The sequence below is a fragment of the Lepidochelys kempii genome, chromosome 9, assembly GCF_965140285.1.
Source record: "Lepidochelys kempii isolate rLepKem1 chromosome 9, rLepKem1.hap1, whole genome shotgun sequence".
NCBI lineage: Eukaryota > Metazoa > Chordata > Testudines > Cheloniidae > Lepidochelys > Lepidochelys kempii.
In genome coordinates this window covers 90,720,755-90,732,518 of record NC_136388.1, presented here as the reverse complement: position 1 = coordinate 90,732,518, position 11,764 = coordinate 90,720,755, and the positions used below count along the sequence as shown (strand labels likewise).

The 11,764-nt window shown below is 39.5% G+C and overlaps 1 protein-coding gene across 6 annotated transcripts in view; it reads right to left on the bottom strand.

The window, feature by feature from the left end:
- Nucleotides 1-7,870: 7,870 nt before the first annotated feature.
- IL1RAPL2 (interleukin 1 receptor accessory protein like 2) overlaps nt 7,871-11,764 on the bottom strand; it is a 550,497-nt gene continuing 546,603 nt past the window's right edge. For 4 of the 6 annotated variants that reach the window (XM_073358323.2, XM_073358325.2, XM_073358324.2 and 1 more), the window contains exon 12: nt 7,872-10,626. In XM_073358323.2, coding sequence (XP_073214424.2) covers nt 9,929-10,626 — 698 coding nt within the window. In that variant the 3' untranslated portion in view covers nt 7,872-9,928. Of the gene's footprint in view, nt 10,627-11,764 lie in introns of all 6 variants that reach the window. The other 2 variants (XM_073358330.2, XM_073358329.2) reach the window with 2 other exon arrangements.

The window sequence follows — 11,764 nt, the reverse complement described above, 5'->3', positions numbered from 1 at the left end:
GAACTTACTTTGCTCTGCCATCAGGCACTTTCCAAGTTAAAACTGTTGCTAAAGACAGGCTTTAGCTGGCCAAAGTTTTGATCTGGATTGGAATTTTTTGATAGGCTAAGCATGCTCATAGCCAAGGAGTTGGGTCTACTTAATATGAAGATGGGGTCCAGTAATGAAATTCAGATTCAGATTTTCCTAGAATCCAGGGGCTTCAAGAGGTTAGTTTCAGTTTGGACTCATTTCGATTTGCTAGGATTCAATCATCCTTCAATACAAGGTTCTGCCTCCTCCTTTCCCCAGTAATCTGTTGCCACAATCAAGCAGTCTAGCCTCTCATCTTCTTATCAAGTTATGTCCCTCCAAAGTACACACCAAATCACTGTATGTCCCACAGCCGATAGTAAACCTCTGTGTTTTCCTCTCTCAGCAGCAGTTGCTGATCCCAAATGAAAGTGCCAAGATTAGCTCTCAGAGATATATGCCTGATGTCCCATGGGATAGTTGGAGTAAAAACAGGGCAAAGGACACAAATTCTGCGGTGGTTCTCGCAGACTCGCACAAGCTTTGCTCTTGATCAAGAGACAACTTAGCCACAAATCCAGGCCCAGGCTATTGAATTAAATTGACTGGCTGCCTGAAAGCAGCAGGTTATTGTCTATTCCTTTGGATTAAGTGTAAAGCAACAGATTATTCTGTGTGGTATCTGTGCTCAAAGTGGGGGGAAGTGGTGTAATGGGCAATGAAGGTAGTAATCAGGGACCAGAACACAGGACTGAGCATTGGCATGCAGGTCCAATTATCTATTCCCCCCGCCCCCTCCAAGAGCTTTTTTGATCTTGGCCAAATTTTATTCCATTTAATTCCTTCAATATTCACTGGTTTTCCCCCTTCTTCCAGTGAAATAGTAAGACACGTCTTTTCTAACACTCTGCTCCAGTGTTAGACAGTAAGACAGTGAGTGCTGGAGCTGAGTTCCTATGAGTTCTTCCTCATTTTCACCTCTGTTTGTTACAGTGTGAAATTCACCCCAGCCCAAGGCCTACAGAATCATAGACTATCAGGGTTGGAAGGGACCTCAGGAGGTCATCTAGTCCAACCCCCTGCTCAAAGCAGGACCAATCCCCCACTAAATCATCCCAGCCAGGGCTTTGTCAAGCCTGACCTTAAAAACCTCTAAGGAAGGAGATTCCACCACCTCCCTAGGTAACCCATTCCAGTGCTTCACCACCCGCCTAGTGAAAAAGTTTTTCCTAATATCCAACCTAAACCTCCCCCACTGCAACTTGAGACCATTACTCCTTGTTCTGTCATCTGGTACCACTGAGAACAGTCTAGATCCATCCTCTTTCGAACCCCCTTTCAGGTAGTTGAAAGCAGCTATCAAATCCCCCCTCATTCTTCTTTTCTGCAGACTAAATAATCCACTGTTGACTCATGTGCACCACTCCATCTGCACAGGGGTGAATTTTTCTCTTAGTGTATTCCAGGATCTGCACTCCGTCTAAATGGCTGAATAAATGGAAATAATCATCTATTGATCTTTGGTTATTTCTTTCTTAATAGTACTGTAGGTTAACAGCCAAACACCATATCTCATTGATTTCCAATGAATCCTGACCCACTCTTTGAAAGTGGCCACCTCTATTCCAAGCCCGTATCCTACATTTTTGTGCACTCAGACGGTCACTTGGGCTTGTTGGTATTGTAACCGAGGAAGGATTAGCTGGAGATTAGTGAACAAGACTGGGGCCTTGTCTACACTACATGGATACATCAGCGTTGCTGACTTTGATGCAGCAGCATCGATTTAGCAGGTCTGATGAAGACACACTAAATTGTTGGGAGCGCGTCTCCTGTTGGCTTAGTGTAGTGTGGACACCACTGCATGTCCATCTGAGGTATGTCAACTTAAGTTATGTTACTTACGTAACTTAACTAGTGTAACTTAGCTCAATTTACAGTGTTAGCGTAGGCCAGGCCTGGGAGTTGGGAGATCTAGCTTCTGTTCCTGCCCGTTTATGAAAACTGAGGATGGCAACATTTTCTTGCCCTAGTGATGTGGTCTCAAGTTTATTTCATGGTTGCAAAGAGCTCTGAGGTCCTCTTCTCAAAGGGCTTTGGAGGTTTTAAATGGTGGTAGTATTTGTGGGACAGCTCTGCATTCTCTATGCACAATGTAAGAAGTGACTTTTGAAAATTGGGGTCTCTCTCTTTAATCCCTTCTGTTGGGGGATTAATTTTTCTATGCTCCCTTGTAGCTGCTGGCAGATGTTACATTTGACTCGCATAGACACTGGTCATAGTATATTGTACGTTAACTTTTTCACATCTCATTAGATGTGATTCTTATTGAGTATCCTCTGAGAAGGCTAATTTACATCAAGTCTATGCAGGATCAGGGTCTGGATTTCTCCTGGAAATGTGTTTGGTAGCAAAAGCAATCTCCCCTTGAGTTTTCTGCATGTGAGTCACCCCTCCACGTCACAAAGCCCAGTGCCAAGTTCTGAATTCCATATCGTTTGCATTCAGATATCAAATACACCTGGGCTCCTCTCTATGAGAATTTTCATCTTCACCTCGGCTCTGCTATACTCTTCCTTCAGAGCAGGGCACAGAGTGTTGTACAAATCACTCGATACACATGGAGCACAATCCAACAAGGTGCTAAGCATTCTGGGCCCCTATCCAGCAACGCACCCGAGCACACACTTTAAGCATGTTCGTCATCCCACTGACCTCAACCCCAGTCCCACCGGTTTTGAATAATATTAGTGCCATTGGATTTAGTAACAGATATGGGTATTGTGCACTTCTGCACATCAAGCTACTCCTGTTTCGGGGTCTAACTTTAGGGACCTATATTTGAAAATTTTGGCCAACGCTAATACCAGACAGCCATGTACACCACTCAATATTTCATCAACAGAAACCGTTTTAAAGCCTTAAGGAAGCTTATAACACTCATCCAATAGAAGAGAGTTTGTTTGGACTTTGCTCTTGCTTGTACTGAAGAAAATACAGCTCTTACAACCTAATATAGCCAATTACATGGTATCTGGCACTGGTGAAAAATGAATTAGGGGAGTAGTTTACAGTATATCTGCCATAACAATCTGGCTCATCTTGAAAAACTGAATTTTTTATGTATTTGTTTCCCTGCTTGGTCTAGAGCTGTACGGCTATATTGCAATGAAATGAAAATGCTGACAGCTTGTATTCTGCTTCTATTGGCAGGGTTACTGTTTTATCATTTAAATGACAAATGTTTTGGCAAGGTTCAAAAGCTTTTGCGTTCCACTTTCTACAGATTTAGACTGTGCTTGTTAAACACCTATTTTGATTTTCTCCATGAAGGGTAATTAGTGTGTTAACCGTTAAGATGATCAAATGTCTTCTTGTTCTAATTATTGAAAAAGACATCCTTATTTTAGCATCACAGGCAGGTCAGCTCAGTTCTTCAGGGAAGTAAGGTTAAATACATCTCAACGACAAGGAAAATTAAACCAACACTGTCTTTATGGAACACAAATGGGCTGGTACTTTCCCATTTTCTAATTTAACTTTTTTCTATAACCTATAAAGTATTAAAAAATCTTGTGGTTTTTCATATTAACTATGCTAATCAGGGCAGAAAAGTAGGTAAGTATTTGAATGTTAAACACTTCCAAAAGTTTATTTGGGGGGACAGTTCATGCATTTTTTCATAAACTTCTAAACAGACAAATATTTACACAACTAAACAAACATGTGCATTATTATTTTACAATGTTCAGTACCTATTTTTCCGGCTGATGGCATAAAGCACATACCAGCCTTTCCCAGATAGGACTGTCAGAGTACTGGACCAAGGGTAAAATTTTCAAAAGCATCTAACTGACTTTTGAGCCTAAGTTCCTATTTTCATAAATGACTTAGCTGCATAGGAGTCTACACTAGAAAAGGATTTGCTGGTAGAATTAGGCCTGCCAGCCCTCGCAGGGGAGACGTAGTTTATGCTGGCAAAAAAGCCTTCCAATGGGAGTAACGGGGGCAAATGATCTACCTACTTTTAAAATAGAGCTTGATAAGTTTGTGAATGGGATATATGATGGGGTTGCCTGTGGTAGCAGGTGACTGGACTGGATGATACAGGAGGTCTCTTCTAACCTTATGCTCCTAACAGGAGTTTGGCATGCACTGGGCTGTAAGATCATCAAGACATCATGGTAACAGGTGCAGAATAAACATCCTAGATAGATTGATAGGCCCAATCCTGATCCCATCTGCATCCATCACATGGTGTTGGCAATAGGGCCATACTGCTGGCAGTCTCAATGGGTTCAAAGAATTCTGTGCTCCCTCATCACTTAATTTGAGGGTTGGAGAGCAGGTGTGGCTGCCTCCCCACAGGTGGCATTTGTAAGATCGCTGCCCGAGCTGCTGTATGTGGCATCTGGAACCCTGGGGCATATCAGGGAAGGAGAGGTGGGAAGGTTACTGCTAAGCTGAATAACTGAGGAAACTAAATGGGCTACACAGTGAGCTTCCATCTGCCCGTTTCAAGATGTTTCTGTCTGCCAGATACTAACTGAAGATGAGGGCACATGTACTGGAGGAGGACCTGGCCCCACCCTACTATAGTCAGAGCCCCTCAGTAATCCTCCTAGGAACAGGCAAATGTCATATGTGAACTACAAGAATACAAGGACCCTGATATAGTCTCGTCTCCCCCTTGTGCCTGGGTTGCAGAAACTTCTATGGTCCCCACAGGTGTTTGAAAGCTGGTGAAGATGCATAAAAGACCACTTGGGCTCACACAGATCACATTTCTGGTCCACCACACCAAGCAGCTCCATGCCAGGTGCCTGTGGATTAGGTGCAGATCGCCTCCACAGCAGACTTAAATGGCCTTGGGATAGATTGGTCTGATGCAAGGTTGGGTTATGCAGCAGTAAGGGGCTATCTCACCCCTTACTGGCATACCACATGGCCAATGGTTTGATCTTTGTCATGTACTGAGTCCATCTGTGAGCTATGGCACAGTTTCAGAGGAGTTGCACACAGTATCAGATGATGTGGCTGGGAAAACTTTCCAAACTGACCTTGTAAACAAAGAAGAAACCTCTAATCTCAAATCAGCTACTGACTTCCTGGAAAGAGTTCAGTCCCAGGTTAGCATGCATTGAAGACTGTCTCATCTCTACAGCCCGGAGTATGGAACCTGTTAATGGTGAGTCTGTCAAGATATTCAGATCAGTTCAGAAGATGGAAAATTAAAAGCCCAGCTAGGATACTGCTCCTGAAGACTTAATCCTGTGAGCTGCTGCGTGTCCTTAGCTCGAGTACTTCTGAGGATTGGGATCAGAGAGATCATCTATTAGGAAGAGGAATCCCAGAATATGAAAAAGCCTACAATAACACTCTCTCTGGGTTGTTCAGCCTAATGGTACAATAAAGCTCAGTTATTGGGGTTTATTCAGAAGGTCTATTGCCAGGTAAAGGGCATTTTAAAAAAGTGACCAGTGTGAATTCAGTAAAGCATTTACGTATGTGCTTAATTTTAAGCACCTACTTAAGTTCCATTGAAGTAAATGGAATTTAAGCATGTGTTTAAGCATTCTGCTGAATAGGGATGGACTGATGAACCAGGAGAAACTCTGGTGAGAACAGAGTAGAAGCATTTTTAAAACCATAAGGTAGTGATTTTTTAAAGGCATTTGTTATTTTTTCCCCAAGTCCTTATCTTGTTTATAATCAAGAGGTACACTAAATTCCTTTCCCAAGGCTAAAGAGCCCTGAAATACCACAGTTTGTGTTAGCATTGAATTGAAACAAAGCAAAACACAAAACCAAGTCTGATCGTAGACAGCTTTAATAAGTAAATAGTTATTCGCCTCTTTGTTTCTTTGTGTTTCTTTTCTGTATTATTCCAGTAAACCTGGATCTTTAGAGTCTGATCCAAAGCACACTGAAGCTGATGGGAATCCTTCTAATAGTTTCAATGGACTTTAGATGAGGCTTATATAGACAGAGGATGACAATATTTAATTATACAGCCTTCTCATTCAGCGAAATGGATATTAACTATCGAAGTTGGCTTGTTGGTCTAGGAGTATGATTCTTGCTTAGGGTGCGAGAGGTCCCGGGGTTCAAATACTGGACAAGCCCACTTTTAATGGGGGGAGGGACATCTCAGTGATTTGAGCACTGGCCTGCTAAACCCAGGGTTGTGCGTTCAATCCTTAAGGGGGCCATTTAGGGATCTGGGGCAAAAATTGGGGATCGGTCCTTCTTTGAGCAAGGGGGTTGGACTAGATGATCTCCTGAGGTCCCTTCCAACCCTGACATTCTATTCTATGAAACACTGGTCTATAACCCTCCCCCCCACATAGTATGATTCATTGGAATTACACAAATAATTCCAAGAACAGTCAATACTCACTCTGAATTGGCACATCAGTCCAAGTTAAATGGTCTTCTGTCTGAATTTCCCTCACTATAATAGAATTAGTAGGAAGACTGAATGGATTTATATTTCCAGCGTTATGAATCTCATTTTTATAAATTGTCTTTTCGTTCCTACTTGATTTTCTGGAAGGTGTTTCACACAATAGGACAAATGTATGTAAAATAGTTTTCAAACACTACTACACTATATATGCCATTTTAAAAAGATGACTGTCACCCCAAACCAGAATAACCTTGTGGTTACCATTTAGACATTTGATTATCCTTAGAGTAAGTTGCAGTCTGCAGCCTGCATGTTTCTCAGTTTGTTGCTATTCCCCTCCCTCCTTTTGAATTTCCCATCTCTTCATGGCCATTTTGCATTGCTAATTATTTTCTGTCAGCCAAAATCTCTTTCTCTAAGCAAGTAGAACAAATATATTATTTTTCTAAAGAAAGAAAAGCTAAACATGTTGTATACAATTCCTTATTTCAGGTAATGACGTTCTCATGGTTATGTTGGAACGTATTAGGACAAAAGCCACTTTGGCCCCAATCCATTTCTCACTGAAGTCAATAGAGAGACTCTCATTGACATTAATGGGAGTTTGACAGGGGCTGTTAGGTTAAATTCACCACAGGTACAGTGGACCAGCACATTGTCCACACACCACGCAGGTCCCACTTAACTCTAAATTCTACCCTTTGACAAAATTTATCCAGATGCTTAATTGCTACTTAAGGAAAAACTAGAATTCCACCATGTAATTTCTTTGTATTGTGAATTGAAATGAGTGGTATCCCTTGCAAGACCTATTCCCCTTTCCCATACTCAAAGCAGAGGGTATGGTAGGTTCCAAGTTATGTATATGTTGCAGCAGTATGTGATACACAATTGTAAATCTCAGATTAAAAAGCAGAGTGTGATTTGTCATCTAGGACTAAAATATATAGATACATAAATACACAATGCCTTCAAACCTGTTCTTTTCATGTTACCCCAATGCAAATGTAGCTGCATTTTGTTCTTGAGTATCTACTGCTCTGAGATACATATTGTGGCCAAGCAACTGACATTGATACCCATGTTTAATCGTTGTAAATAAAAGAGGCAGATAGACCTGCATATGTTTTCAGAGTTTGCATGCTCAATACAGAACTAGTAGGGTTAAAAATCTCACTGAACATTCTATGTGAATTAAGAAGATTTTAGAATCATGTGAAAATAAAAATAAAGTACAGCTTTTCACTTAAACATATGCAACTCTCTTCATGCAGAATTTGTTTTAGTTTTTTTTTAAGTTACACTTTGCATTAAAGAACATAACCAGTGTAAATACAATCTGTAACACTTATAAAACAGTGCAAATGTTGTAAATTTCATTTTTTTAAATACATGTATTTATAATGGAGGCAAAATCACCTTCTTTCTCAATAGAAAAATATTTATATTAAATACCTACATATGTTGAACTTAACTTTACAAAAAAGTAAGTTATAATTTCACATTTGTAATAAATGACTATCATTTCTAGGTTTCCATGTTTAATGTTAGTGTCAAATGCATGTATGTTTAGAAAAACAAAATAAACCTGTATTATTGAGAACAGAATGAAAATATTCCAGTTCATAACGGGTGTGAAGGGGTGCAAGAGAAAGTTGATAAATAGTGTGAGAGAAGCAATGGAAAAATACAGAACTTGACAGATTATTGCACATTTGAGTTCATTCTTATGACCTTTTGGGCAAATACTTAATTCTTTAGATCTTAAGTTGGTATTCATTTTAATTTTACTGCACTTATGATTTAAGAAACATTTGCAAAATGTGAGAATTTACTATACCTTGATTACAGATTGAACCACGGGAAGCTAGTTGCAGAGTACAAACTTTAACTTATGCAATCAAAAAGCAGCAAGACTAAAAAAGCTATTAAAATGGGGGCACCATTGCCTTCTATGCACATATTTCTGGATTTGATCCTGCAGCCCTTACGGAGGCAAAACTCTCATGTTGGGCACGCTCTCACTAAAGTCAATGGGAATTTTGCCTCGCTAAGAACTGCAGAATTGGTTCCTTGAACTTTTTCTTCAAACACTGTTGTCTCCATTGGCCCAATTCTATAACCCTTAATCATGTGATTAGTCCTTACAAATCCTAATGGTTTCCACGAGACTCCTCGATTATTTAATTAATGATACTTAGGACTGGGAGAATGATTGTCATCCCTAGAGCTCAGAATGCTTACCAAGAAGGATAAGTAGCATTATTCTCATTTGACACATACACTACTCCCACGAGTAAGAGATGCATGAACTGACCTTAAGAGCTGCTTACGCAACCCAATCTACATAACGTATCGCTAGAAGCATTGCGAAAAGAAATACTTGTGCTTGAGCCATAGTAAAAGATATATAAATTGACAGGTAGATATAGAGACAGCATATTCTCTCTTTCATAACTACATTTCAGATGATTATCACTGCAATTGAAGTCATACTGGTAGTAAACCTGAATAATTTAGCTCTTGATCTCTGAATATTGCTGTATTAATTTTCTCCTGCTAATATTCTCAGTAACGTGTACATTTTAAATTGCAACTGTTTCAATTTTGGAAAATAATATGTAAAAGTACATGGCCATTAGTACAAACCTTACAACACGTCAGGAGATTTTAAGAAATCATGATTTTGTTAACAGACAATGAAGTTTGTACTTAAAGTGTTTAAAAACTCCCATTTAAAATGGTAACATTTGTGAAATCTAATAAACCACAGAAAAGTCGTTTGAAATCATCCTAAACAGCTGACAATATTCTCACAATTTGTTAATAAAAACACACAGCTAACCGTCTGCTAGGAATAAGATATGCCTCAATAACAAAATGAATGGATGCTGACGTGAGCAGTGGATTTATTCTGAAGTTACTGTGCACTGTACTGATAAAGCTAGTAGCTCTTCATCCATATTGTTGTATCAGCTGGGCATCTTCTAAAAATGTACTTGTGACAACCTTATGGGAAGTGCTTCCTAAGGTTTTCTTTTGAGAATGGCTCATCCAGTGTGCTCTACAAAGACATATTTTCTTTTATAGCATGTTAAGTTTAGAATTTGCAATCTGTACTAAAGTTTATACTTTCTTTTTTTTTTAAATTCTGTGTAAATTGTTGAAATGCCATTACATAAAGATGGATGTTGGAGATCAAATACAGTATTGAACTTCCATCCATACCAGGCTGTAAAACATATACGTTAAACTCAAAGGATATGTTTCCCCCTTCAAAGAATCAAGAAAACTGTACATTAAATTATATGAACTACATATTGAGCTACAAAAGAAGGTCCCCTTTGTCAGTAATTTGGAAATGTAAACAAAAAAGTTCAGGTACAAAAGTGAGTAAATGTTCCTCTGCCTCAAATATGATTCGGCACCCGTGGCATCAACTTAATGTTCTTTAAAAATCTGTCTTCGTGGTGCTCAGAAGGCATCTCAAAAGAGTTCTCATCTTCACTACCAAATATCACTTGTGAAGCTAAGCTCCTGGGATGATAAAGGTAGCAATGGGTTGTTCCTGTGAAATTCTTGGGTGTCCTTCATGGTATTATTAAGAGGTAGCTGTCCATTTAGTAGTGTCAAGGGTATGTTACAATAGGTGTGGTGATTACTTATGGAAGCTATTGGCATGGTTGCAGCTGACATGTCATACTTGTATCCTCTGCAATAATGTCTCATTTGCATGGAATCCGTTTGATGGTAATCGGCTAGATCTGCTTGAGATGCTACGAAAGTGGCAGAGGCGCCTGTCATAGCTAGAGACGGTACAGTTTGGAGGTCTCCAAAAAGTCCCTGTTCTGCAGAGTCCAGGACTTGGCACCGAGATAAAACTTCTTTTTTCTTTGCTGGCATTTCATAGACTAAGCGCTTCCAGAACTTAGAATTCAGTTTGCTGCTTTTTGGTCCTTTCCACTTGACCACTGAGAGAAGTTTGATGGTGTGCTTTAAAGATTCCACTTCGTGGTAATTCACTTTCCCTTTTAAGTCAGTACACTCGATCAAAATAACTTTGATTTCTCCACTGACTAGCATGTTCTGGAGTCTGTTTTCCATCTCAAAAATACTCCATCCTCTCCTGAGAACATAGTCTGGAGTTAACACGATAATGAGTCTTCTGCTTTGCTCAACACATCTTGTGAGATCTTCAATGTATGCTACAAATTATAGAAAGAGAGAGAGAATAAAATAAAGAAGTCCATTGTGTTAAACCATTAGCCTTGCAATTAAGTATACTAAAATACCCAGGTTCACTAAGGGTCTGATCCCACACCATTTAATGGAGCTTTACAATAAAAATATGATTGGACATTAATATACAACATCTCTCTATTTACATAAAATTTAGAAAAGGAAAAAAGTCTAGCTCCTAATGTTTCCCCATATTAATCACAGTATAGCTAAGGCTGATTTAACCTCCTCACCATTCAGCTGTATTTCAGTGACATACAAATTACAATATTTGTTTTTCATTCACAGAAAGGTTTTAGCTCTAGATCAATTTAACTTTTGCGTAAAGTATAAAATTCAGAACACATGCTATGGCCATTACTAAAATTTCTTGGGATGCAAGCTAAGGTAATCAGTTCTTATGCTTCAAGGTGGAGAGAATGGAAGGATGCAAGGATGCTTTGGGGTGTATGGATTGTAGCTAACCGGTGCTCGGGAAGGAATTCTCCATCACCACACGTACAAATTATGTTATTGGAAAGGTGCAACACGGGCAGCTTTTACCTTCTTCTACACATATTGACCACAATCTTGGAGGTCCAATGATACCAATCTTGGAGGTCCAATGATCTGTTTTAGTATTGCAAATCTATGCTTCTCCGTACACGAGATAATTAACAGAATCTTCATTAGATGATAGGGGGAAAAAACCCCAAACAAATGGAAAACATAAGCAAATGTAGAATTACTCAGAGGTGTTTATTTTCTGAGGTACCACTGACAAGGAAAATGCATATTCTACAGTATTTATGCATGCTAACATTTACAAGGTGTTGGTGTAAGCAGAGATGCTGTTCACCATCTTTCTGTTTCAGAAGGTCAATTTATCACCCCAGAATATATTCTGGGGGTCGAATCTTAATTTGTGCGTTTGATATGCCTAACAAAGGAGAATGGGGGAGAGAGGCCAATGAAAGTAATCTGACATGGACCTCTTTACATCTGTTTACAGAGGTCCTGACCCAAAACCCATTCAAAGCTATGGAAAGACTTTCAGTGGGTGTTGGATCAGGCCCAGAAAAATAATAAACAGCGATAAAGATAGTGAGAACAGAAAAAAAAAAG